Below are 26222 nucleotides of genomic sequence, written 5' to 3'. Positions count from 1 at the left end.
TTTAGGTCTTCCAGTTAAATAACTCTTTATAATGGGACTCCTTTTCAAACAGGAGTACACTACACTTGAAACAAATATAGAACAAATTTAGCTGCAAGCTTCTCTAGTCAATCACATCAGAGGCTGGATGAATTGAAACTCAAAAGTAATTTATTTAACTGCAGCTTTCTGATGCTACTTGTCAACAAAACAGAGTCTTTCTAATCGTTTTCACACATGTTAATTAAAAATTTAAAAAGCATGCTTTGCAAAGCTAGTTCAGCACCTGATCTGCATAACTAGCCTAAATTTAAAAAATTTAATCGAAAAATTGAATTATGTTTTTCTGCTGTCTGGCTTAGATTCACAAAGCATCTTCTTTTGTGATAATTACATGAATACATTAAATGTATAAAACCAATATAGAAAGATTTTCTATATCTTGGCACATTAGTAGTTCATTTCACATGTAAATATCTACATTAAGATTTATCTTAGATTATTGCTAAAATACTTTTTTGTGCTTCTTTTGAACATTTGTGTGTGCTTTTGCCTTACTGGCCATTAGAGCAACTTTTTGATCACTCAAACACCTGACAGCGTGAAAGAAAGAAATAAAGAGTGTCCACAGTTCAAACTCTTCTCTGCTCCAACAGGGCCTGTGCTGCTAAGATTGTTTTAATACATGTTAAATTTGGTAATGAACTGGAAGAACAAGAGTCAGATTTTTCTGTGGCCAAAGTCAGTCACTTAGGGGATTGTTTGGAGATGAACTATAACTTCTTAAACATTGTTTCCCTGAAAGCACAAAACTATTTAAAAACAACAAAAAAAGTCAAAACCAATCAACCTGACCAAAAAAAAAAAAAAATCCACCAGTCCCCTGACCCCAAACAAAATATGGAAAATGTTCAATTTAGTCTTCAAATCTATGCACACAACTGATTTGCTGTGATCTTTCTTTCTTCTGCTGAATCTGCTCCTCCCAGTGTTTTCGTTTGGACATGAAGTCCAAATCTTGGTGTAACAGCTGATAAAATCACTGGGACACGGGCCCTTGTCTGTGTCTAATATGGAAACATCCTAATTTTGATGAGATGGGGTGTACAGGTGTAGCAGGCACATAAATGTCCATATTCTGCAGTTCACCTGGGAATTCTGGAGATGAACAGCAAACTTGTACCAAATTATTCTGCCCCAGAGTGTTCTGTGACCCAGGGAGTCAATGACAGGTTATCCTGACCCCATGTTAAGGTGCCAAAGTTTCCCCAAACATCTGTACTGCTGCTTGTAGGTCTTGTCCTGCCCAAGGTGGATCCTGGAGGCCTTTCAATAAATCCCTACTTTATTCTCCAGCTCTGCCCAGTCTCTGTTTCAGGTCAGCCTTCCGCAGGCATCAGTTGCGGGTCAGCAGAACAGAGCATTGGAACCTAAAGGAGCCTTTGGGGCTCAGTGGCTGATCTTGTGAGGAGAGACTAATGAGGAGCAATGTGTGGCTACTGAGACTGCACCATGTAAATTAGTTAATGACTTAATTGCTGTGCATTTTCTGCTTTGGAACATGACAGAGGCTTTAGGAGGAGACAAAAACATGCAGCTCTTCATCTCAGGGGAGATGTGAGGTGTTCCTCCTGCCTGGCACCCGAGGCAGCTGAAGAAAATTTGAGGTGGTAGTAGTGGAAAGGAGGAAAAATGAATAATTAGTTCTCACTGCTCTTGCCAACTGCTGGAGGCATCTGGACAATTTCATAAATTGGGCTAATTTCTTGGGGTTCTCTGTGTGGTTCTCCCGGCCCTGCCTGCCCTGCTGGGAAAGGAAAGGAGGTCATTTCTGTCTGCAGGGGGCCTGAAAATGATCTTTTAATTTGGCTGCTACTGTGAGGCATTTGTTTGTGGCCCAGCTCTGTGTCTGACCCACCTGTACCTCTCAAGATAAGACATGATACAGGGACTACATAAGAGCAGGGCTCGGTGGCTGCCTCACCTGGCTTGGTGGGAATTTACCCACGCACTGATAGGGGGTTTTTCCTGGTAATTCATTTAATAACACATTTTTTCATGGTTTTTTCCCTCTGCACACTGAAATAAACTCTCCATGCAGATTTCTCACGCAAACAAAAACAAGGCTGCCCAAAACTCTGCACTAAAATCAAAACAGAGTCCTGTAAGCTCACTCAGCTCTAATTTTTTTTTTCCCCCTGGCTGAAAGAAACAAATTTCCTTCTATAATTCTTGATGTTCTAGTATTTTATTTTTTTACCATATACTCTGGGTTTTCAGCCAACATATATGCTTAGATAAATATTCTAAATGCCAGATGTCAGCACATGCTGGGTAAGTGCTTCATAATCATGAAACCAAGAGCCCCTGGTCTCTCCCAGCGGGGAGTGGGGAGATAAAGGCAACAAAGCTGTAGTGAAGGGGCTCCTCCGGGGAAAGGCAGAGGATATGAGAGTTAATCAAATTTGTCTTAAGTATAAAGGAGGTATTTTTGTGTTTTCAGTATGCCCTGACCTTTTCTGTTGCTCATTTCACGGGCTTTGCTTGTCCACTGGGTGTCTCGTTCCTGGCTCTGAGCTCCAGGAGCTTTTGGCCGTGTGGGAGCACAGTGTGTTTGCACAGAGCAGCGTAATCCTCTGAACAACAGCTCTCTGCGATTTACTGACTACTGCTAGAGCAAAATAAACATCAAAATGAGTGCAAAAAACCCCCGAGAGATGAGTTGGAATTGCGTACTGTGCTTTTAATCTGTGGTGTTACCCTGCAGTGGTTCTGCCATCAGTAAATGCACTTCTGTGTCTTTAGGTTAAGTGTGCCTTAGGCTTTTCACAACTACAATTAAGAACTAAAACAACTTTATGTTGAGGGTGATTTGATGGAGCAGCTTTCCTTCTTTTTAACAGTTGCTTGATGTGCCAGAGGATTTGAAAAAGGCCTTCCTTCAGACCTTTTTTGCTTTTCACTTGATTATTTTTCTCCATTGCTCCAGTCCTTTTACTGTGCTCAAAGAACATCCTCAGCTACTGTTCAGGACAGCCTTTTCCGGTTCTTCTTCACGTTCTGAAGATACTTCTTCCAAAAAAAAATTTCAGTAGGAAGGTGTCACTCACTACCTGATGTAACCCTGGTGCTTGCACAGGACTCTCTTCCTCACTGCAGCAAACCCAATAATTTGCAATAAAAACGAAACAAAACAATCCGCTCATGTAAAGGCATATCTCCATGGATGAAGATCCTGGGTAATTATTTCCCTTTGAGAAGAGGTGGTGCAGCATAGCCACAGTTGTGTAATAGCATTTCTAGCTGCCTCTACAGAAGCTGCAGCATTTCCTGTTGCTGCTATCAGAGAAGGGCAGCCTGGTGAAGAATCAAACCCTCTGTTTCAATTCAGAGGCATTCTGAGCTTTGTTGAAGTGGGAGGGAAGGAATCCGGACTTGGATTCAAGTGCTGGGTCTTGAATGACATTGGCTTTATCTTTAACTCCAAATATGCTGCTAATATTATGAGTGTCCAAGTTTATAGCCTGTTTCCATCCTTTTCATTTTAAACTTGCTTAGCAAGGAAGCATTTGCCAGGCTTGGAAGAAGAGAAGATGATACCCTCTTTGGGTCAGTAAAGGCCCAGGCTGCTTTAGAACAATTGTTGCATTCTTCTCTCCGTCTTCTTTTCCTAGTACTTAATTTTGACTCAACCACTTCCTTCTGTTTTTCTGCTGTTGAGGAAAAAAATGGCTTGGCTTTAGAACCTGCAAGTTCCATCAAAGCAGTGAAAGCAGTGAAATCCACCACAGAGGTTGTCTGGCAGTGAGCAGAACAAAAGTCCTTAAGCTTACGCATTCTCCAAAATAGCAGCAGCTATTTAAATTGTTCTTCTTCCTTTTTTTTTTCTTTTTTTTTTTTTTTTTCCATTCTAGAACACTCCACAAGACTCAGAATTAGGCCAACCTCCTGGTAATGGCCACAATTTGAAAAGGAGCCCTCAGAAAAAGAGCACAGAAAAGTCTGGAGGTCAGGACATCTCAGATCCTCTTGCTGCTGCTGTGCCACTGGCTGAGAGCTTGTCCCCCTCCATTCCAGGACCTACAAGGTAAGACAAGAAGTTTCTTCCTGTGAAAACCATTGAAGCCCTGATGCTGTTGATAGTTGGGGGATGTGAATTGTGTTTCTACTCGTGTGTAACTGATTTTTCAATATCTGTCATCTTGATGGATGATGATGATGATGATGATGATGATGATGATGATGATGATGCATTCCTCAAAATAACCTCACACCACCAGACTACTCACTGATCACCAAACTGACTTTCTTGCCTTACCGCATAACTACGAACCAGGCTCCAGCTGTTGTAGCAATCCTTGACCCAACCTTTCCATGCTTTCTGCTTGCACTAATAATCTCTCACCTGAGACAGAGCAACAGTGAAGAGTCTTTGTTTTAACTTTTGGTCAGCCCTGAAGTATTCAGGCTGTTGGATGTGTCCCTTTCAATATCCCATCTCTTCTCTTCTCTTCTCTTCTCTTCTCTTCTCTTCTCTTCTCTTCTCTTCTCTTCTCTCTTCTCTCTTCTCTCTTCTCTCTTCTCTCTCTTCCAGGGTAGTCAGGTCTATTTTAAAATTATTGATATTATGTACCATTTTGTGGCAGTTGAAGTCCTAATTTAGGTATTAAAGAAGATCATCATTGACCACACTGGGGACATTTCAGGGAAATTCAGACACATGACATAATCTAAAAGGGTTTACCAAAAAAGAGCAGGGGACAGTTTGGCTGTGCTGTGGAGCTCTTACATAGGGAGATATTTGCTGTTAATTCTATTTCTTATGACTGCCACTAGCACATCTTAATTACCTACTAAAAATAATAGAGTCTGACCAAGACTAAGACTGCTGAGTCAATTTACAGTGATAAAGGTACTTAGGCATGAAGTTTAAAGTGATGAAAGGTTGCAGTTCTTTCCTAGAGATGCATGGTTTGTGTAATCCAGTATCACTCTACTGTTGAGCACCAGGCCTGTACATGAAAAACCTTTTTCTTGGGTGAATTTCTCCTGTCTTTGAGTGCCTTTAATAAGGGAAGCCATAGGTATCATTCCCAATAGGTAGAAAAAAAAAATCAAATTTTTGGAGTAATGATATAAAATTGGACAGGGTGAGATTTTTATTGTGCATTTTGTTTGTTTGTTATTCCAGTAAACAAATACCACATGTATCCTCTAGTTTCAGTTTCTCTTGATGGTATTATGCATAACCACTGTATTGTTTGTGTGTAACCACGCTGTCCTACTGAAGAAAACATAATTTTTTTTTTTTATAAACTAGGAAGCTACTTTAAAAAACGATGCATTCTGATTTGTGACAGCAAACCAGCAATTTTCTGCTATCCTAATCAGTATGCAGGTTATGGAAAGGGGGGGAAAGAGAGGAAATGGTGAGCTCATAATATCAGCTAAGTGCTGATATTTACAGTAGACCTATCATGACCAACGTTCCTGCAGACTGGAGTTGTTTGTGGAACTTCGTAATAACAGACAGCATCTACCTGGTATTGTGGAGATTCTTACCTTGAACTTGGAATATTTGTGGCTTGCCTGCAGCAAGTGAAATCTTGTTGTTTTGGTTTTTTGTTGTTGGGTTGTGTTGGGGTTTTTTTGTTTGTTTGTTTGTTTTTCAACATTAGCATAGTGACTTTATCCTATTGTGTAACTAATTCGCATTTTGAAAAACGTGCTGTTCAAAAACGGCAGAAGAGCAGTTCTGTAGGGGTTCCTTTTCAGAATGTGAGTACCTGCAACACTTAGATTTCTACTCAAGCTGGCTAAAACAGCTTTGCACTGCAGCATGCAAAATTCTGACTCGTGGGAGATGAATGTTACACGGATGAGTCAGCTTGAAAGGATTCATCGGATTCTTGTTTCAGGAAACTTACTAGATGGGCGGGAGCTCAGGCAATTACTTGTTATTTAGCCTTTCTTCTGAAAAGGCTGGCACATGCCTGTTTTGGGTGTCTTTAGAGTTACATCCTGCCAAAATAGAAACAAAGACAATAAACGGAAAATCTTTGAAGTTCCACATTCCATCTGTTTATTTTTAACTCGCTCCCCTGTGCTGCTCTGAATGCATCTTTTCCACCCTGAAGTGAACTCTGAGAGTCTCAAGGGCGTGTGACCCTCGGATGGAGGATCTCTGGGTGGAAAATTACCACGTTTGTTTTTCCTCTGGGTGGCTTTCTTCTATCCTCCACAAATTCTCACAAGTAGCTTTTAAATTCTTGTCTTCTGGAACTCAAAATGTCCGTGGCTCTGGCTTTATAATTGTCTGTTCCAGCCCAAGTTTTTTTCTTACCTGTTACTCGCTGGTCCTGTGTGCTGGAAATAAGATCATCATTAATTAATCAGTGAACTTTCCACGTGGAATAAAAATGCTGAAGAGCCAGGAGAGTTGAGAAGTGGCTTTGCAGTGGTGTCCGTGTGAGGTGTAACCATGCTCTTCTCCCGGTGCACAGCCTGGGGCATCCTTAGCTGGACAGCTCTACCCCAGAGGCAGCAGCTTTAGGAAAAAGCAGATGTATCAATTTAAAAGATAACACACCCAGAAACAGTGGAGGGGATGAAGCACTCCTTGTGGATGCCCTCGGCTGCTCTCCCACCTGTGATGCCTGGGGAAGGCTGAGCTGAAACAGAGACTGGGCAGAGCTGGAGAATAAAGTAGGGATTTATTGAAAGGCCTTTAGGAAACAGCTTGGGCAGGACGGGGCCTGACCAGGGCTACACCCAAGGTGGACCCAAAATGGTCACAAAATGGACCCCCAGTCACAAGATCTTATATTTTTTGTAAGTTCTGGTCCATTTGCATTTTGGGGTTTAATTGTCCAATTACAGCTCCAGTCTGTGAGGTCCCATCCTTCTTGTTCCTCCCTTCAGCCACCCTTGTTTGTCCTCTTGGGCCTGAAAGCTGCCCTTGGTCTTCAGCAGGAAAAGGATTTGTTTTGTCTCCCTGCTCTGTGCAGAGCTGAGTGACACCGAATGTGAGTCTCAGAACTGCACCCCTGGGCAGCACAGAATCTGAAAAGCATGAAAGCTCAAACTTAAGGCATCACCCAGAGTGCAGAACACAGATGCTGAGGGACCCACAGAGCCACCATGGGGTGACAAAGATGCCACCCATCCTGTGGGACAGTCTGTCAGTGCCCTGCTTCCTGCTGACACTCCAAATATCTCAGACGGACACCAGGAGCCAGCCCTGGAGCTGGAACGGGAGACCTGGCCGTGCTTGCTTGCTGCAGTAGTACAGCTTCCCTCTTTCATGTTAGAATAATTTCTTTTGGTCGTACTTAAAATACTGCAGGGCCTGCGTTTTATTCTGTGTATGGAACAAGGAGGTGAAAAGTGACCGGGGGTGGGGGAAAAAGGGAGGACGGCTCCCCGGAGGATCGTATAGATCATTATTCCTGCTTCCTACTTTTTCCTGAAAGCTTAGATGCGCAGGGAGGGCGGGGGAGCCTGGCTGCTGTTAGCAGCCTTTTAGCGATGATGGATTTCTCATGTGTTTGTTTACACTGAAAAACTCAAGAAGTGAATGGTTCTGTCTCTAAAGCTGTCGCTCGCTTTGTTTTGTTTTGTTCGTGAAAGGGAATATGGAAATGAATTCCGTGCTCCTAACTAACTTTCAGTACCTCTTAGGGACAGATTAAAATTCCTTAACTCGAGTCCTCCAGCACGCCGTGTCCAAACGCCTCAACTCCAAATGTAGGCACTGATCCCTCAAGTGTCAGTGGAAAGAGAACAGAAACATTTCAGAGGCAGCTATACATGTGCTGTGGTTGCAGGGCTGGCTGTGCATTTGTTCCCCTCGGTGCTTTCTAAATTCATCCTCAGATTTCAGGCTCTTGCTCCTGGGAATATAATCACTGAGGCTCAGAGTTACATCAGTGCGGATGGCAACCGTATGTGACCTCTGGGATCCAGAGGCTTTGGCACTTGATGTTTTTTTTCCCTCACAAGTGTGACTGGGTTGGGAGGGCTGCCTGTCCTTTCAACAACTGCTGCATGTTTTAGAACGGGAGAAAAGGAATTAGAGATGGAAATTTTAAATTATCTACAACTTTCTGTTGTGGTACCTTCGTTTCTTGCTGTTTGTCCCGTACACTTATAATATTTGGGCATCTGTAACCTCCCCCCTCCACACACACTCCCACTCAGATAGTAAATGCTAAATGCCAGAGATTTTGTCTGGCTGCTGCTGGTTTTATCTCCTCTTTGCTGTGGATGACAAAACAGGCGAATGGGAGTTGTGATTTCAAGTGTTAACGGCTGGTAGATTGAGTATGGCTCTTAATCTGGAAGTATTTATGGGATGTGCACCAAAAGTCATGGATTTCTTAACATCTTTTATAGCTTCACACCCTAAACACAGAGCAGGCAGTGCTCTCCTAATAAACAGCTTAGTAACTGAGCAGGACTGCTGAATTTTTCCAGAAAATTTCAGACTTGCCACGATATCTTCTGATGGTGGAAGAGGTCAACTGCAGGTTATAAAAATTAATTGCTGAATTGTCAATGCGTTTCCAAACAAGAAAATCGCCAATAGTTGTTTATGCAAAACAAACATTTTAGGCTTGTTAAAATTATCTCGTTCTTATTTGGTGTTGTAAATTGAAGTAAAATATTCATATGCTCAGTATGTTAGGGCCTTGAAATTGCAAATTCTTACCTGTGTGCTTAACTTCTAAGATGAGGCAAAAGTTCCCTTGGGTAACTCTTGAGTGCAGTGGGACACACGAATTTCAAGCTACAGATGCACCTATGTCTCTGCATGACTGCATTTTTTTTTTTTTTTTTTTTTTTAACATCATCAGTCACATGCAGCAATTATTCACAGCAAAATTACTTTTTCTGCCCTAAACTCTACGTGAACTACGAGGAACTCGAATGTTCTTCCATACTTTGTCATTTGCGTGTTTTGTTTTAAATAGGAATGAATTTTCCCCTTAAAAATTGTGATAGGTCAAATTACCCACAAAAGAGAACATACTTTTTTCCTGCATTTAAAAATACCAACTCTTAAGGCCATAGCTTTATGTTGATTGTATTAAATGGGTTGTCTAAAAATACGTGTTCCCTGAAAGCAATTATTGATTTAATGTAGATTGGGTTTTACTCAGGGGATTAAACTCAGCATGTGGTGTAATTTCCCAGTAGCGTTATTCCCTTTAAAAAGAGTGGAAGATAATGGGACTAGGTGTGGCCTTAAGAGGTCACCCAGTCCATCCTTCTGCCCTAAAGCAGGATCAGCTGTGCTTAAGGCATTCCCAACAGATGTTTGTCTAACCCCAGCATGTCTTGCAGACAGAAAAGCAAGATTGCAAATAATGAAAAGGAAGATGTAAGATATGTTCCCTGTATGGTTTTCCTTGTTAGTTCCATCAGAGGGAGAGACGTAAATTGAGATGTCCAGACAGGTCAGTCTGGGCCTATCCTATTGAGTGAAAACTCAAACCTCTCAGTTCTGTTATGTTCTGAATAAAACATGGAGCGAGCTGCAGCAGCACAGATAATGAACCTGTGCTTCTCCACTCGAACAGTGTGAGTTTAACTCCCTGTCACAGCCTGTACCAGCACTGTCATTTTAATTCTGTTCAGCATACATTCATTACAAACTTGTCCCAATTCCTTCATCTGCTCCTGAGTAAAATGAACAACTTTTCAACATTATTGAACGCCAGAAAAATTGGTTTGATGGATTCGTAATGCTGAACTTGGTTCATAGGATTGTCAGCTCCCTTGAACCCGCTAAGTCCCAAGTTTATTACTAAGGCTCTTGACAAAGATGCCACCAGTATGGCAGTAGATAGTTCATGGGTTTGGATATCGTAGTCAAGAATATTAAACCACTTCAGACATGTCTGGAACTGTTTCATATTTAATAGCCGCAAACAGAAGTCTAATGTAACAAAGACGTCGTGTGTAAAAGTCTTGGAGAAAATTCAGTCAGATGAAATCTGAAAAAAGCAAATGTATGCTGATGAATGTTCTATATAGTGAACATTACCAGCATTTCCATCCCGGATTTATTACTGTGCATTTACCAGCTCTGTTGGCAGATGGGATGGATTAATGATAAGTAAACAATCAGAGATTAAAGATAAATGATAAGGAGCAATTATAACTGTAGATGGTGTTTTCTACTTCTTCCAGTGCTCAGTTTCACGGAGGTTAGAGGGGCTTTCCCCCCTCACCCTCCACCCGGTTTTGTTCTTCTCCTGATCATCGTATCTCTGACAGGAGCGCGCTACCAGGGTGAGAAACCCCGGGCACAAAACTGCTAATGAGCAATTTAGTCAGTAAGAAGATAGACCTGCAACACAGCAAAAAGCCGGAATAACAATGGACTCCCACTTCTCCACCCCCTCCCCAGTTCCCTGTTGGGGTTTCTGTCCCTCCTCTGCTAATTAGGCTTCCCTGAGTGCAAAATTAACGTCAATAATAAAGTGTATTCCTTACTTAGGGAGAACCTCCTGGCCTCTCCCTGCCGTTTGCCCATGTCCTGTCATGCCCCGTGCTGTCAGTGATCCAGCAGACACCAAATACTGCATTGCCATCTCTGGTATTCCCAGTGTCAGTATGTTCGATACGGATAAGTGTTTTCAGTCTGCTAGGGACAGAAAAATTCCTCGGGGCAAAAACATTTTCTGAATGTTTAAATTAAATTTATTACTGTTATGAATTAAATGTTCAAACCCATGCCAAGCATTGCTGAAACTTGTTTAAACTATATATAAATTGTAAGTTATATTTTACCTTAGATTTGAGGCTTAGCCTTAATATAGGCAAATTTCAGTGGCTCTAGTTTGAAAGACTAGTTTAAGGACTAAAGTCCACTGCAATGACTCTGAAGAAGGTTTTTAGGATCTACGACAGACTCATACTCAGCTTTAGGTGCAGCTGTCCCTAAAGGAATTGTTTGTTGGGCGGTTCTCAGAATAAGGAGTGGGCTTGGCCCCACCTGGAAGTGGATTTTGTGGATGATAGCACAGCCCAAGATGCTGTGTTTGAATAAACACAAACCTAATCTCAGGGCTGGTCACTGACTCACTCCTCCATCGAGTATTCTGCGTGTAAAACTTGGGCAGAGAAGCAGAGAGAGGCTTCTCAGATTTCTGGAGATTACTTAAAATCCAATCCATGCTTGGCCATACAGGAGGTGTTTTAAGCATCTTTTCTAGCTCCAGTCTAAAGGGGACTTGGAATTTCTGAAATGTAACCTGTCACTGCTAAGCTGTGGCAAAGCTCTGAGCCATCCCTCCTTGTGCAGCTGTGCACTGAGCACCCAGCACTTGGCAGTGTGTTTTCTGTGCCCTGCTTTGCTCGGGATTCATTATTTCATGTCAAGTGAACACTGAACAGTTCTACATCCAGCTTGAAACAGATGTTTCTTTCCATATTCCCATGCCCAGGCATGGAAGGTGAGTGAGAGAACAAGGTTAACCTATTTCATCTCCTACAAACCTCACTGTGGAAAACTGAGGTCCACAAGGTGAAATATACTTAAAATAACTCTTCCTTCTCGCAGTTAGTCATCTCTGATTCCATTTTTTTTTTCCTATCTTATCTTTAATGGGTGGAGAAAGAGCTCACACCAAGGGTTATAGCTGAGATGCACTGAAATCAAAGACTGCAATTAAATGAGCTCATCGGGTGTGGATGGTGGCACAGCAGCATCCCACATTGGGCAGGGTGAGCCCTTTGACCTTTTGGTGAGAACCAACTGAGCTGATTAGATGGAGAAAACATTCAGCAGATGGGCCCCTTCTTAATCTTCTGCTACACCCTCGAGTACAGCCAGATAGCAGCACTTACTGTAGTCTCTGAGAAGCAGAAACAAAAAGCCTTTCTGGTTTTCCAGAATGATTTTTTTTTCCCACCGTTTTCCCCCTGTTGCTCCTTTTCCCGGTATGATTTTTTTCCCCCCCGTTTTTTCCCTGTTGCTCCTTTAGTCTGTCAGGTGCGTGTCCCCTCTCCCCACACTTAGATAAGTTTTTGGAATGGTTAAAATGCATGCCATGAGCACCGTGGCACTCAGGTAAGACTGGGAACACACTTGGCAGAGTAATGAGCATTTAAATCACCGTGTCTGATGGTTTAACTCCGGAAAGCAGATTATCAGCTTCTCGGTGCATGCACTGCATGGCTTTGAAGCATCGGTGGCACAAAACAGTTTCAATTCTTTGCTTCTTACTCTTTGCTTCTTTATTGACATGAAACAAATAAACGTTTCCATTGTTGGCAGCATCGGTAATGAAGGCATCAATGGCCACAGTGCTGAAGAGATATCCAGCCCAAACTCCAGCACGGTGTCTCCAGAGGGGACGGGACAGAATGCTGCCTTGCAAGAGCAAGGAGGACAGACAGACTCTGATTTCTCGGAGCGCTCTGCTGAAGCAAGGGAGAGAAGCCTGCCTATCACAGACCGTGCCAAAGAACCTGTCACAGGCAGCGGTGACAAATTACACACCTGGGACTGCGACAGAGCACGGCCAGGTCCGGGGGATGACAAAGAAGAAGGATTAGCACATGTCCAACCTGCAGACAATACTTCTGCCTCCTCCACCAAAACCGGGGAGAATGAGCCCCAAACGCCGCGCCCGGAGCCCAGCCCTGCGGCAGCGCTCGCAGAAACGCAGGGAGCCACGCAAAGGAGCTGGGGTGAATTAGGATGGGCCCGGCAGGATGAGCAGCTGGATGGCATGGGGGAGCCACAGGCCAGCACCCTTCCCCAGGGTGAAGCAGCAGGAGGCTGTTTTAGTGCTCAGGAGGAGCCAGGAGTTTTGGAAGTAGGTCAGCTGCAGGCAGCAATGCAGCAAGGTAGACAGGACACAGATGGCGGAGAGGGTCTGCTAATGAAAAAGGAAACCTTAATCCCAAATTATCCAGCAACAGGAGGCTCAGACAGTGAAAAATTTGGAGCGATTGTGAATGCTCAGGGCTTCGCTGAGGTCTGTAATCTACAGATGGGGGCTGAAACAACAGCTAAAGGCAACGAGGCAAATCCAGCTCTATCTGGAAGCAAAAGGAAGCAAGCAGAACCTTGTGCTTTAATGTCAGAGTTGCCTTCTAGCCCTCAAAATCCCTTCCTGCTACCAAAGCCTGAAGAGCCTTCGAGGGAATATGTGCCTGGAAATGGCTCTCAAGATCCAGCCAGGAGTGAAGCAGTGAAAACAGCCTCTGAAAAAAACAAACCCCTGTTTCAAAGAGAGCTTCAAAAGGAGCATGAGCTTGTTAGTGCCAAGCATTTCAGTGTGCCTTTATCATTTGAGAGAGGGGAAGAAGAAAAATCAGCTGTCACAACTGAAAGCCCAAAAGAAGCCAATAGCAATGAAATTATAAAAGCTGATGATGTGTCTAGAGAAAGCACCGCACTTTCTGAAACAGAGAGCATTATCAGTCCCACCAAGGAAAATTCAGTGGGAGATAAAAGATTATTACTGGAAGAATATGCATTAAGTACTTCTTTGAGCAGATCCACAGAGCTGTATCAAAAAGAAATGGGGGCGGATGTAACAGGAAGGAAAAACGGAATCAAAACAGAGGATGCACAAGTGTCAGAAACCAGTGAATTACCTGAGGGTTCGAGTGAGGCAGGAAGACAACTTTTGAGCTCTGTCAGTAGCTACCACCAGGACATGGAAAATACCCACTTGGAACACGACCCTGAAAAATTCAGTCCTCGTGAAAACCTTTCAACAAGTGACCTGGGGGAGGAAGGTGGGGGAAACCCTCTGAATTTAGACAGTAACTTTAAATCACCCGAAAGCAATTCCCAGTCTCCTGGTTGTGAACCTGAACAACAAAAGAGCCAAGAGAAAGCAGCTGCCCCAGATGGCCTGGAGAAGTTGGCAAGGGAGGAATGCCCACAGAGTTTTGATTGCTTTAACACTGAGGCAGAAGGCAAAACTTGGGACCAGTCAGGCTGTGCCAGCACTGAAAAGGTTTGTTTGGATGGTGCACACAGTTCACTGCTCCTCCACCCTGGGAACAATCATATTAAGCAGAGTAAGCAGGTTGAGTCCTGGGAAAAGGCTTTTGCTAGAGAAACTGTGCTGGAATCTGAATGCAAAGCTGAAAGTCAAGAAAAACCTGAGAGCTCCAGCAAGTCAGGAGAAAGGGCAAAAATGCCCGAATTAAAACTCGATCTCCAGGCCTTAAATGAGTCGTCAGGGACTATGGGACAAACCAAGGAGGCCTCACAGGCTCTGGAAACCCAAGAACAGAACAGTCCCATCACCAAAGCACCTCACAGAGATCCAGAGCAGGAACCTGCAGCTGCACACAGCAGTGCTGGGGATGGAAATCAAAATGAAAAGCACCAAGAGAAAGCACAAGAGAAGCACCAAACTGCACTGAAAAGTTCTGTGGAAGATGAAGATTTGGCTCGGAAAACTAAATGTAAATCGGATGTGCAAGCTCAGCTGGAGCAAGTGACTGCAGAAAGTCACAGAAATACACAGATGGCTCGTTCAGAACCCCCCAAAACTGCAGTCAGCCCTTCAGGACTTACTGATCACCAAGTTCACATGGAGGAAAGGGGTGACAGCCACGTCACTGCAGACAACTGCCCCCCTGAGAGGGATACATGCAGCTCTCTGGAGATCCTGGAGTGCAGTGTCGGAGAGGGGCAGGAGAATGAAGCTGTTCCAGCAGCTCCTCCCCAAGCAGAGGGAGCAGAGCAGTCACTGTCTGCTGCTGGTGACAGTGGCTGGAGTTCAAATACAGAACTCGACCAGCAGGAGCACCAGAGCAGCCTGACAGCTGTCAGGAGAGCAGATGATCAGCAGCACAAAGGAAGGGCACCACAACCTGAGCGCCCGGACAGAGATAATCACAGCAACTCACCACAAACACCTCTGGACCTTTCAGGCAACCCTGACAAACAATCTTCTGTGCCAGCACCGCCCCAGTGTGGCTCTGACAGGCCACAAGAACAGGACAAGGATGACAGCAGTGCTGAGGATGGGAGCAAACACGGGCAAAACACTTCTGGTGTGACCGCGCTTAATTTGCGAGATTGCAGCGAGGAAAACAAAACCCATCTGAAGGCAGAAGAGAAGTGCTGCAGTCAGCAAAACCCCAGCAAGCCCGAGCAGGGTGATAATTCTTTGATCTCAGCGAGGCAGCATGAAGCAGCATGTCAGAGAGACACGTTTTGTAGAGAACTTGAAAAGAATGAGCAGCCAGGCAGCGTGTGCAGGAGAGAGGGTAATACTGGTGAAAGCTGTGCTGCTGCTGCTGCTGTAAACACTCCTCCAGGAACACAGGACGCAGCAAGTGCCACTAACATGTCACAGGCTTTGCCAAGAGATACAGAAATAGCACATATTTCTGGTAATGCTGAGAAAAATGATCCCCAAATATCTCGTCCAGAAATGCAAGGGAAAATGCCATTAATGGCGAAAAACTCAGAAAATATCCCGACTGCTGATGGGGGAATCATCTGGAAAGATGGGAATGTGGAGATGAGTTGTGAGGACAGTGCTTCTGTCCCAGAAACAAGCAATATAAAGCCTGATATAAGTCCAGGGGCACAGAGATCTGCTTCACCATTACAGGCACACAGGGAAGAAATTCCCACTGATAACTCACTGAAATCCAGCTGCATTCAAAATGCAACAGAGCAGCCTGGTCATTGTCAAGCAGATTTTACAATTTCTGCACTCAGCCATCCCAGCCAGCAACCTGGAAACAACATGGACAGGGATACTGGGGGGGAATCTCTAAATGACGAGTTGGGTGTTGCAGCATCACAAAACACCTTAGAAGGAAACTCTAATTTGCAGGGTCCCCCAGGTCCTCAGGTGTCAGCACCCTTAGGCCCCTCACCCAGGGTAAGCACAGGTAAAGCAGCAAATTCAGAAAACAGCTCTGCAGGGAATATGTGTGTGACTGAAAGAGACTGTCCAGACCAAAGTGTTCAGGGTGCAGGAGACAGAATTTTTGCCCTGTCAGAGACTTTGAATCTAGGGCAGAGAACTGGAAACTTATCACACTTCAATTCTGAGAAGCTGAAGAAAGAGATCTCTGCAATTAAATCCAAAAAAACAAAAAGTGAGGCAAACTTCAAAGAACAGCAAAGTGACAGTTCAGCAGAGTCTCAGTTAGCACTCCCTACTCCAGAAGGGAAGCTGCTGAGCCTTTCATCATCACGAGAAGGCTGTAATGAGGAAATTGCAACCAATATCTGCGTAGATGACATGTACAGTAAGATCTTAGAGAAACCTGGGAATTCAGAAAAAATGGAAGAGCTTTCAAAACAGAATAATAACATAACCAGGGCAGACATCAGTGTCTCTGAGCAGTCTGCAGAGAACTCTGGAAGGGAGCATGAAGCTCTGACTTGCAGCTCTCTGGACATTGGCTCCAGCATCCCAGACTTCAGGGAACACATCAGCCAGATTTTTAAAAAAACTGTCCACAGCACACTGAGTGCTGAATTACCCCAACTTCTGGCTGAAAACCATGCAGGCTTCAAGCAGAGTCCAGCGGCCAAGGACACAGCAGAACTCTGTGGTGCTGAGAACTTTTCAGAACCAAACAAGGTGGGCAAAGGAGCTCCCGAGGGCACCTCAGAAGCAGAGGGGCGAGAGTTGTCTTTAGCTACTGAGATTTCCAGCAAAGCTGCCGAGGGCAGATCTCTGCAACAAGAAAACACGGAGGGAAAGCTGCCACCAGCAAGTCTCCAGGACACTGAGGAAAGCAGGCAGCCCCCTGGCTGTTTAGAAGAGGTCCCTAGCTTGGATGGCGCTCCATCTGCTGAACAAGCTCCGGAAAATCTGCAAAATCCAGGCAAACCCACTGAGGGCAGTGAGATGGAAAGAGAGGAAGGAGTGTGTGTTGGTGGCGCTGATCCTGCATCGCTAATAAGCTTAGAGATAAAGCAGCAAGGACCAGCTTCATTTGATGGGGCAGCAGCTGAGAACTTCCCTGCGTGTTCCGGCAGCCAGCAGCCACCCACCGGAGCTGTTATCTCCGCAGGCGATGAACAGGGGACGGACGTGGAAGATGCTCCTGCCACAGAGGGAAATAACTTTATTAGAGAATGCAATGCAGCACCAGTTTCCTCTGAAGAGGATGTGAGTCTTCCTACTGCACAGTGCCAGGATCCTAAGCCAGATGAACAGGAGAGGAGTGAGCACGGCAATGCAGACGTTGCCAAGAGCATCTCTGACATGGCAGCTTCAACTCTTGTCCCGGGAGGATCTTACAACCATGAAAAACTGCCAGACAATTTCAGTGTGTCACCTGAGGAAAAGCAGGAGGGAAACGTTCCCAGAAATTCTGTGCATGGCATTAGGTCTCAGAGTGACATGCAGATGACACAGGATGAAGCAGTAAATAGGAAATGCTCGGAAACATCGGGGAATTCTCAAGATGCACAGCAAGAACAGAAAGTGACCATGCATGGGTTAATAGATTACTTAAAAACTGAAGTAAGCCAGGATGATTGCTTGCAAACTGACTGTACACTAGAATCTGGCAGCGTGACTGAGGGAGACGTGAAAGAGAACAGTGACACAGTGTTAAGCACAGCAAGGACAGGTGATGAAAAAAGTGGAGACATCCCTGAAACTGGTACTGCAAGGATGTTAGTCACTGCTGAGGGAGAATTAGCTATAAACACCAGCACTGAAGAGCAGGAGGCAGACCTGTACAAAAATCACTCTCCAGCCCTCCCTGTGCTGGAGCAGGGTGAGCATTCTGCACGTGCAGGTCTTGCTGTTGCTGAAAATCAGCCAAGCAGGAAGAATTCAGAAGAGGAAAGCTCCCTCCAGGATGCCAGAGGAAAGCTATCGCCGCTTGCATTAACTGAGCCTAAGAACCTTGACCTCAGTGAACTTCAAGACATGGCTGTGGCAGGATTACCCACTGAAAGGTATTTACTTTGAATTACTACGTGAAGTGGTTGGCAGGAGCCCAGGGCTGGCGAGGGGTGCAATTTTCCAGGCAGATGCCCACTGTCTGGGCAGTTTGGGAGGGCATGTCACTTACTCTGTTCTTAACTTTATCTTAAATATATGTTGCTTCTAAATGTGGATTACATGAGAAAAAAAAAATTGTAAGGACAGAGAGGTCCTAAAAATTGCGGAGCGCAGTTCTGAGCTGTTCCATCTGCTGGGCTAGGTCCCTGCCCTCACCTGTGTGCATTTGCTTAGGCTTCCCAGTGTTCTCACCTCATAGCCTGAAGTTAGGCATACAAATTGCACTTCCTAGCCTTAAGTTAGGAGACTTTTGCCTCAGTTTTGGTGACCCAGTTAAATGAGACCTGCAGCATTCACATGGTGTAGTGCAGTGTTTAAACACAAGCCTGCGGAGTAACCCAATTACTCACAGTTAGTTGTCTGGGCCTCCCTCTTATCCTCCTGTACAATATAATTGCACTGACAGTGCCTTTGATCACCTTGTTATTCAGTGCTTCTAATGACATGGAGTTGTTTCAGACGTGAATTCTTCTGAGCTGGGACTTGTGGAGCCTCAGAGTTGCTTTTTTGGTTGTATTTATTTTTATTTTCCAAACCTAGTAGTAACTGCTTAAATAAAGTTAAGACTTTTTAAAAAATTCTTTTTAAATGAGCTTCTACTTTGCTGTTTGAACTCCTGGTTTGATATGCAGTTAATTTAGGATAATTATGATCTTAGAACAGGTGATTTCCCTTTATCTGACCATGTCACTGCTTCCTCTGTAACCTCAGAACTTCTTTGCACACTGTCCCTCTCTTTTCTGTATCAGAGGAGGCGGCAATGGCTGAGACAAGAGCAGAGCACAGGGCTACAGGGAAAAGCTAAACTATATCAGACAATGCCAGCGAATGGTCTGCAGAGGCGGAATCTTTCTAAGGAATCCCAAAAACATAGATGGCACTGACTGATCAATGAGGGAAAATGCTCCCGTGCCACATTCCTTCAAGGCTGAGGTGATAAAACCGTATTGTAAATGAAAATACCTGAAGTGGTTCGGTTGTGGTGAGGATGTGGGGGAGTTCTGCCTGCCGTGTGTGAGGCTGGGATGGAGGCTGAATGTTGTCTAATTGTGTGAGCAGAATGTATGTTAGAAAAATATTAGGAGTGTTGGAAACCAGGACTGCTACATGACTTTCTCTTGAAGGATCTGTCTATAAAATGACAAGGAAATCAGACCCTGTTATTCCTCTTGAGGTCCTTTCTTTTTGGTTTGCTTCCCTTTATATGATGGGAAGCTTCACAGGGGGGAAGCTCTGAAATTCCCAAACAAATTGCTGGGCTGGCTCAGGAGCCACAAGGGACTCTGGGCAGTGCACAAGTCTGTGCATGTGTTTCATATCAGGGTGGGTATCATACTTGAAATAAATACCTGTGGCAAGCAGGGCAGGGCTCTTGAAACAGCTGCTGACAATTCACGGAGTAGTTGCTTAAAGCTTGCATATGCCTCAAGAATTCATTATCACCTGTTTTTCCAGCGTGAGGGTTTGCATCAACAGGCAGCTGCTCACTTAGGACTGTGGCTGTCCAAAAGGCTGAAACACTGGGGGCTCTCAGAGGAGCCTCTGCTCTGGTCAGGCTTGTTTTTAGAGCAATATGCATCTATATCACAAAAAAAAAGGAAGCAGAGAGCATTAGCTGAGCTGGCTGGTCTGTCTCCATCAGCTCCAATACACTGACCAATCCAGTTTTCCTCTGAGATTAAAACTGGGTTTGTTTGTAGCATGAAATTTCAAGGTGTGTTCCATATGCTGTGTATGTCAGCCACAAGGCTTCGAGTGCTTGGCAGTGGTTTCTTGCCCTGTCATCCTTACAGAGGATAAACTACTACAGCATTGCAAAATGGGGTGCACCTTTCTAAGAGCTGTCTGTGAGGATATGGACCTGGTATAGAGAACTCCAGGGAGAAAGATTCCTCCCCAGCTCTCAAATATCAGTATCAGTAAGAAGTAAATTATGTTTAGGAGAAGGAAATGGTTCTCAGAACCATTCAGAACCTTCTTACTGAGGAGGAGAAGGTTCTGAATTATTTCAGCTTTTTTTTTCCTCCCCCTTCCACTGCTTCTGTGTGTAATGTAACCCACACATCTTGTTTCTTTTATGGTGGAAGAATGGAGGTTCCTGTATGCACAGGGAGTCCTTAAGTCCCTGAAATGCTCCTGTTTGCACCACGGACTGTGACAGATGTTGAGCAGAGCGTAGAATAAAATTGGAAATGATGGCAAAATTTTTGGGATGTTTAGAGGCGGGATGGATTTTTTGATAAGCTGCTGTAACTCGACTGTCTGGCACATGCAAGCTGCCATTGTCTCTTGGAAAAAGTTCTGAGGGAGTTTTCTGAAGGGGATGCCGTGAAGTCATTCCCAGATGTGCAGGTACAGAGAGCACACTGCGTGTGTTGGCTGATTTGTTGCTTTGGCAGAAGGCTGGGTTTGTTCACAAGCCTCTGGGTGTTCCAGGCTCACAGAGATGCTCAGGGGCTCAGCTGGGCTCTCAGGGAAGAGCACAGGGAGCTGTAAACACACTGCAAGCTGTGACACCCATGCTCTGAGAGAATGCAGAGTTCTGCTGCACTGACTCCCATCACTTTTCAACCAAAATAATATTTTTATCTGGGAAGTACATGGCAGCAGTTGCAGTCAGCAAAACTACTTGAAAAACGTTCCTTATGTCCTCTGCATAGGTCAGACAAGATCTCTAAAGTTGGCCCAGACATCCTTTTGGATTTGCTTCATTCTTTGTTCTTGCCATCAAAAATTGGCACGTTCAGTAACTCCAAAAAGAATGTTCGCTCCTTTGTAAATATGACTTGGTCTTTTCTTCTTGTCTGCATGAGAAATACAGTATTAAATATTTTAACAGTCTTGCTGGATGAGGTGGGGAATGTAGAACTGCTTTTCAGATCAGGCAAGTGGGTATTGAGCACTGAGGCTTTGTTTTGTTAGCTGAAAACAAGAGTTTGGAGTTAAAAGGAAACTTGTCAAAACACTGATTATGCAGCTCTTTATTTTCCTGTTTTTTAACTTTAAAATCAATTCAGGTGTGCAGCATCTTAGGCTCACAAAGCAAAGGGAAAAGTGGCTGGAGGTGATTTACACATAAATGAAATGCACAAAATGAATCAGGTTATTTATCTTTCCTGCCCTTCTTCCTTTGGATCTATCTGAATTCTTCCTCTTTATTATCCTCCCCTCTTACTGTCATTGTTATCCTCAGTAGGTGCAGCTGTTAGTACAGTTGTGCCTTTGGAGATGCCTGCAGTCCTGAACTAAATTAACAGGATGGGCAGTTCTGTGGGAATTTCATCTGTCTAGAGTCGGAGATATTTAAGTTTGGTATTTTTCTATTCAGAGAAGAGTAAAAATTAAGATAACTTTGCTTTTACCCAGCAGACATCTCCCATTGCTTTCTAGGAAGTGAAAGGGAGTTTTGCCAACTACTCTCATGACCAAGCTGACCTCTGGTTTAGGCAGCATCTAAGTATTTATGAAATTTGTAAAGTATTTATAAAATGCCGGTTGGATAGTGTGCTCTGCTGTATTCAAAACACATTCCACTGAAAAAACAGGTATGTGAGACCATGGCACACATTCATAAAGTAGGCATGGACACAGATGGGTGAGACAAGAGCTGCTGTTTTCACACATCCTTGTGTTTCTCAAGACATCACATTTATTTAATCAAATAATGGAATTTGCTGAGGAAATCCAGCATGGACACTGCCATGCTTTGTCCAACGTCTGGACAGGAAGTTTAGCATCATTTTTTTGCCTTCTTTCCTCATTAAATAAAAATCACTTTCAGAGTACTTTTTTCCTTCCCTAATTAGATTTCCCCAGATGTATTTTTCCACCTTGCTTCTTCCAAGTAATCCGCCTGTTTTCTCAAAATCATTTCCGCATCTTACAGACCCCCTGTTCTCTCTGTTCCAACACAATATCTTCTGACTTCTTGGAAAATTGGATATATCGTGGAACTTCTTCCATGGCCCCTGCGTCTAACAGAATATGCAAAGTAGGATTAGCCCCAGCTTTGAACCCCAGTGGAGGGCATCTCTGAAAACAGCAATTACAGACACAGGGATGTATCTGAAGAGCTAGAACTCCATAGTTCTTGCATTTCCTTTCTATTTTTCCTCTTATCTTTTATGTTGATTCTTTGGAGCCTATCTTATCAATTCCAGGTGTATGGAAATCCCCGGATGCATTGCTAAAAACAAGAGGGGATTTCTTAGTTATTGCAATTTCTTAACATCTGGGCACCCTGGAAAAATAAAGAAAATGTTACATGGACCCGTTTGGGCCTGTTCATCTACACTCACCTCACAGGTTGATTCTTACAGTGGGGTCTCTTTGGCCTAAAAGAAATTCTCCTTCTCAAATTGCAATGACAAGTGCAGAAATGTTAGTTGCTGCAATCAAAAGTGTAATTGTTCTGGATTCTAAGGTCCCTGTGAAATGCTGATTGCCACCATTCTGTGCTGTGGGGAAGGACCAGCCCTAGAACGTCCTGGTAATCTCCTTCTCCCTGCTGAAATGTGCTCAGCACCTCCTCTTTGTCCAGCCAGGCTCAATCCTTCCTCTTCCCCACTACCCCTGCTTGGTATCTGCCATCCTCAGTGAAATAACCAGCTGTCCAAAAGTGCCCCAGGACTCCACGAGGTTGTTCCCAATTTAATTTCACTAATTGACCCGCTTTCCCTCTTGGTGCATTCCTTTCCAGACAGCTGTGAGAGAGGCTGCAGCCTGCCCTTAAGAGTGGGTAAATGCTGCCCCAAAAATCTCTGCCCCACTGGGGTGATTCCGGCAAAGGACTTGGCCCTGAGCCTCTGGCAGGTCAGCCAGGGAGAATTCTGCCCTGTCCTGTCATCCTTTTCCACCCAGACCATCCTACAAACACTATACCCACAGCTGTCTTGCTCTGCTTAAATAACAGGGCTGTCTTGTTGTTTCAACAGATAAAAAAAATCAAATTAGGAAGACAAGGCTGTATGTAGACAATTAGGATTTAAGTGATTCATTCCCAGCCTCCAACTCAGTCTTGGCTTCTCTTTGTCCGTGGTGCTCTCAAAAACATGGAGCATGTGCTCCACGAAACTCATCAAACTGCCTTTTTTTTTTTTTTTTTTTCTTTAATTCTTCTCCAGACTGTTTTTCCTAGCTGCTTTGGCTAATGAAACACAAACAGTGTAATCAATAAAGCCTTTTTCTTTTCTTTTTTTTTTTTTCTTTTAAGGCACTCAAGAGCTTATGTAAAATCTTTGGAATTTGTAACCATGATAACATTGTTATGCTCTCATAGCTGATAGAAATATCAAAGCCAGCTAAGAATAACTCCGCAGCAGACAGAGAAGATTGGATTTGTTTCCTGGAATGGAAGCAAAAAGCATGAATACATTGCTCAGTTACTAACAACTAAGGAAAAAAAAATAAATAGACACTTAAAAATTCCATTTCCCCTTCCTAACAATGTCATTGAATGACTCAAAATATAGAGTTAATTTTGCTGAATATTTAAAAGTCTCCAAGATTTTCCACTTCATCTCTTTTTTGTTCTTTTTGAATGTTGTGATGGTACATGAAACTTATGTCTACCATTCTCCAGACCTTGTTCTTCTGGTAGAAACTCCAAATAAATTTGGTTTGCTAGAGAAGTTGTCACTGGAATTAGTAAGGCTTTGAGTCTAGCCTAAGTTTTTTTTCTAAAAACCAATCTTACTTAACTGGAAATTTGCAAAATGGCAGTTTCCCATCACTTTCATCCTCCAAGATGTAATGGGTTAACACTGAACTTCCCCTTAGATTCAGGTGAAAGTCTGGGAATTTGAAGAGACAGCCATCCTAAAGCCTTTCCAGTAAAAATTGCTGGGAAATGCACAACCTAATTTTCAGCCACCACAAATGATGGTTGTGGGCAATTTGTATGTGGAAAGTAGTGGAAATGTAAAGTTCAGGTGTTTGTTACAGACTTGGTATCCCAGCCAGGCTGCTCTGCAGTTAATTACGTCTGTGGTTTTGCAGAGTGAATGACTCTGAACCTCTTAGGAAATGCAAACAAGAAACTCCTCTTTCATTCTAGACAAACTGAAGCACATTTATAGGGATTCGTTGCAGAAGGGTCTTAAAATGGGCACCAAGTTTTCACAAAGAACAATTTAAAATCACACATACATCTTTTTGCAAGGGCATGTAGTGACATGCCAAGGGAGAATGGCTTTAAAATGAAAGAGGTCAGGGCTAGATAGGGTACAGGGAAGAAATTCTTCCCTGTGAGGGTGGTGAGACCCTGGCACAGGTTTTCCAGAGAACCTGTGGCTGCCCATGAATCCCTGGAAATGTCCAAGGCCAGGCTGGATGGGGCTTGGAGCACCCTGGGATAGTGGAAGGTGTCCCTGCCCATGGCAGAGGGGGTGGCTCCTATAAATGTCCCTTCAAACCATTCTGTGATTCCACGATTTACATTTTTTAAAAGTGTCTCCCCCAGTATGTGCCATCCTGATGCTTTCTGGACTTTCCTTGCAGCAGCTCCCTGGGAGCCAGGGCAGGGTCTGGACTCTGGCACAGCCATCCTGTGGGATGTCTCCTGCTCCCAGTCCCTCTCATTAGCCACTCTGGTCCAGCTCTGGCCTGGGGAGAAACCTTTTGCAAGGCTTGGCAGGTCTTTGATGTGCCCCAGCCAGCCCTGCCCTGTCATTGTCTATTATCTCTTATCTCTTGTTCCCTGTTGATTTTCTTCTGGTCCCCCCTGCACTCCCCAAGCCCAGGGGACACTTGAGGGACACCAAGGCAGCTCAGGCACACCTGAGCACGCTGTTCCTGCAGTTTCAGCCTCTCAGGTTCCCACATTTCAATAGCAGAGGGCACTGGGAGACAACTGGAAATGTTTCTGTGCCAAAGGTGGGTTGAAATCGTTTCACAGTAGGTCAGAGGGTTTGGGCACAGCAAAAGGCAAAGGAATAAGCAGGTAGACAGGCCTGTTGTTTGAGAAAAATGAGCATTTATTCCAAAAATTCTTGGTTTGGTTCTGCTAGCAGGAGCACGGCTTGTCTGTGGCCACGGCTTTGCGCCAGACTGCTGCTCACAAAGAAAATAAAAATTTCTTTTAATGAATCGTCCTCTTTCCAGGGTTTCCCTCCCCCCCAGGGCAGTTATACCTGCAGAAGTTATTTGTGAAATGGCTTCCAGATGGCAAAAGAGGTTAATCCTCCCCCAAAATGAGAGGGGGACTGGATCCTTGTACCTGTATCAAAAATCACAGTAAATTTTTCCATGCCTGGTATCCTACTGCTTGGGAAGCAGGATACGATAGAGATGCTCTCCCCAGCAAGTTTTAAGTCCGAGGCTCATCTTAGTTCTTGCTGTCAGTGGGTGCTACTGGCTCCAATTCCTGCAACCAAGTGAGCTCTCCCCATACCACGCACAGTGCTTGCCCCAGGAAAAGCCATGCCCTGCAGCCCAGATGATGCTGGCACTCCACATCTTTCAGCATTTTAACCCATTACAGTGCCTGATTTGGTGTCTGAGGTTCATTTGGTGCAGTCTTCTATTTCCTGGACAGGTATCTGAATTGTTAAAAGCAGCAATGAGGATGTGGAGGGGAAATCCATGTCTGCTGCTTTCAGACTAGATGGGAAAGCTCTCCTCTAACACAAAATTTACCTGAACAAAAATCTGTTGCCTCATATAGATCAGACAAGGGCTAGAAGTAGAAACAGTTAACTTTTTTTTTTAAACTAAAGAGTTACCCAGTAATGAATGGATGCTTTGAGAAGTCCATGAGGTATCATTATTGTACCTTAACACTGAAAGGAGATGCACAGCCCTGCTAGGGGCTGGACTGAGTTCTGAAGAGGATGTGTTGGCTTTGTCACCCAAGACGTGGCTGGCACCACGGCTGAAGAGTTTGGAGACATGGAGTCAGCTGGGAAACTAAATCAGCTGAATTGAGTCTCTCAGCATTTTATCCCAAATATCTCGACTGCTTACCAAATGCCCAATTGGCCAACTCTCCTGCTGCAGGAGAGATATCATAAAGCTTCTGGTTATTGTATGGCATGTTATAAACATGATAATGATCTCTCTGGGGAGAGACTCAGCTAATTCCTTGGGTGCTGGCAGCTCCTATGTGCAATTTGGTGTATCCCCACGCAGACTTAATTACCTGTAAAGTCCTTCTTTTGTGTTGTAATAAACCCATAGGAAACCCAAGAGATTAAGGGCAGGCAACTAATTAAAACT

General features: G+C 44.1%; 1 protein-coding gene across 5 annotated transcripts in view; it reads left to right on the top strand.

The window, feature by feature from the left end:
- Window positions 1-26222, top strand: part of TACC2 (transforming acidic coiled-coil containing protein 2) — a 119565-nt gene that overhangs the window by 12336 nt on the left and 81007 nt on the right. For all 5 annotated transcript variants that reach the window (XM_066190787.1, XM_066190790.1, XM_066190788.1 and 2 more), the window contains exons 3-4: window positions 3894-4066; window positions 12266-17902. In XM_066190787.1, the coding sequence (XP_066046884.1) occupies window positions 3894-4066; window positions 12266-17902 (5810 nt within the window). The remainder of the gene's footprint in view (window positions 1-3893; window positions 4067-12265; window positions 17903-26222) is intronic.

This window comes from Chamaea fasciata, unplaced genomic scaffold (genome assembly GCF_029207755.1).
Source record: "Chamaea fasciata isolate MVZ Bird 193981 ecotype frontalis unplaced genomic scaffold, bChaFas1.0.hap1 SCAF_9, whole genome shotgun sequence".
In the NCBI taxonomy this organism is placed as follows: Eukaryota; Metazoa; Chordata; class Aves; order Passeriformes; family Sylviidae; genus Chamaea; species Chamaea fasciata.
The sequence above is the reverse complement of the archived record's forward strand: the minus strand, read 5'-3'. Positions and strand labels throughout refer to the sequence as shown.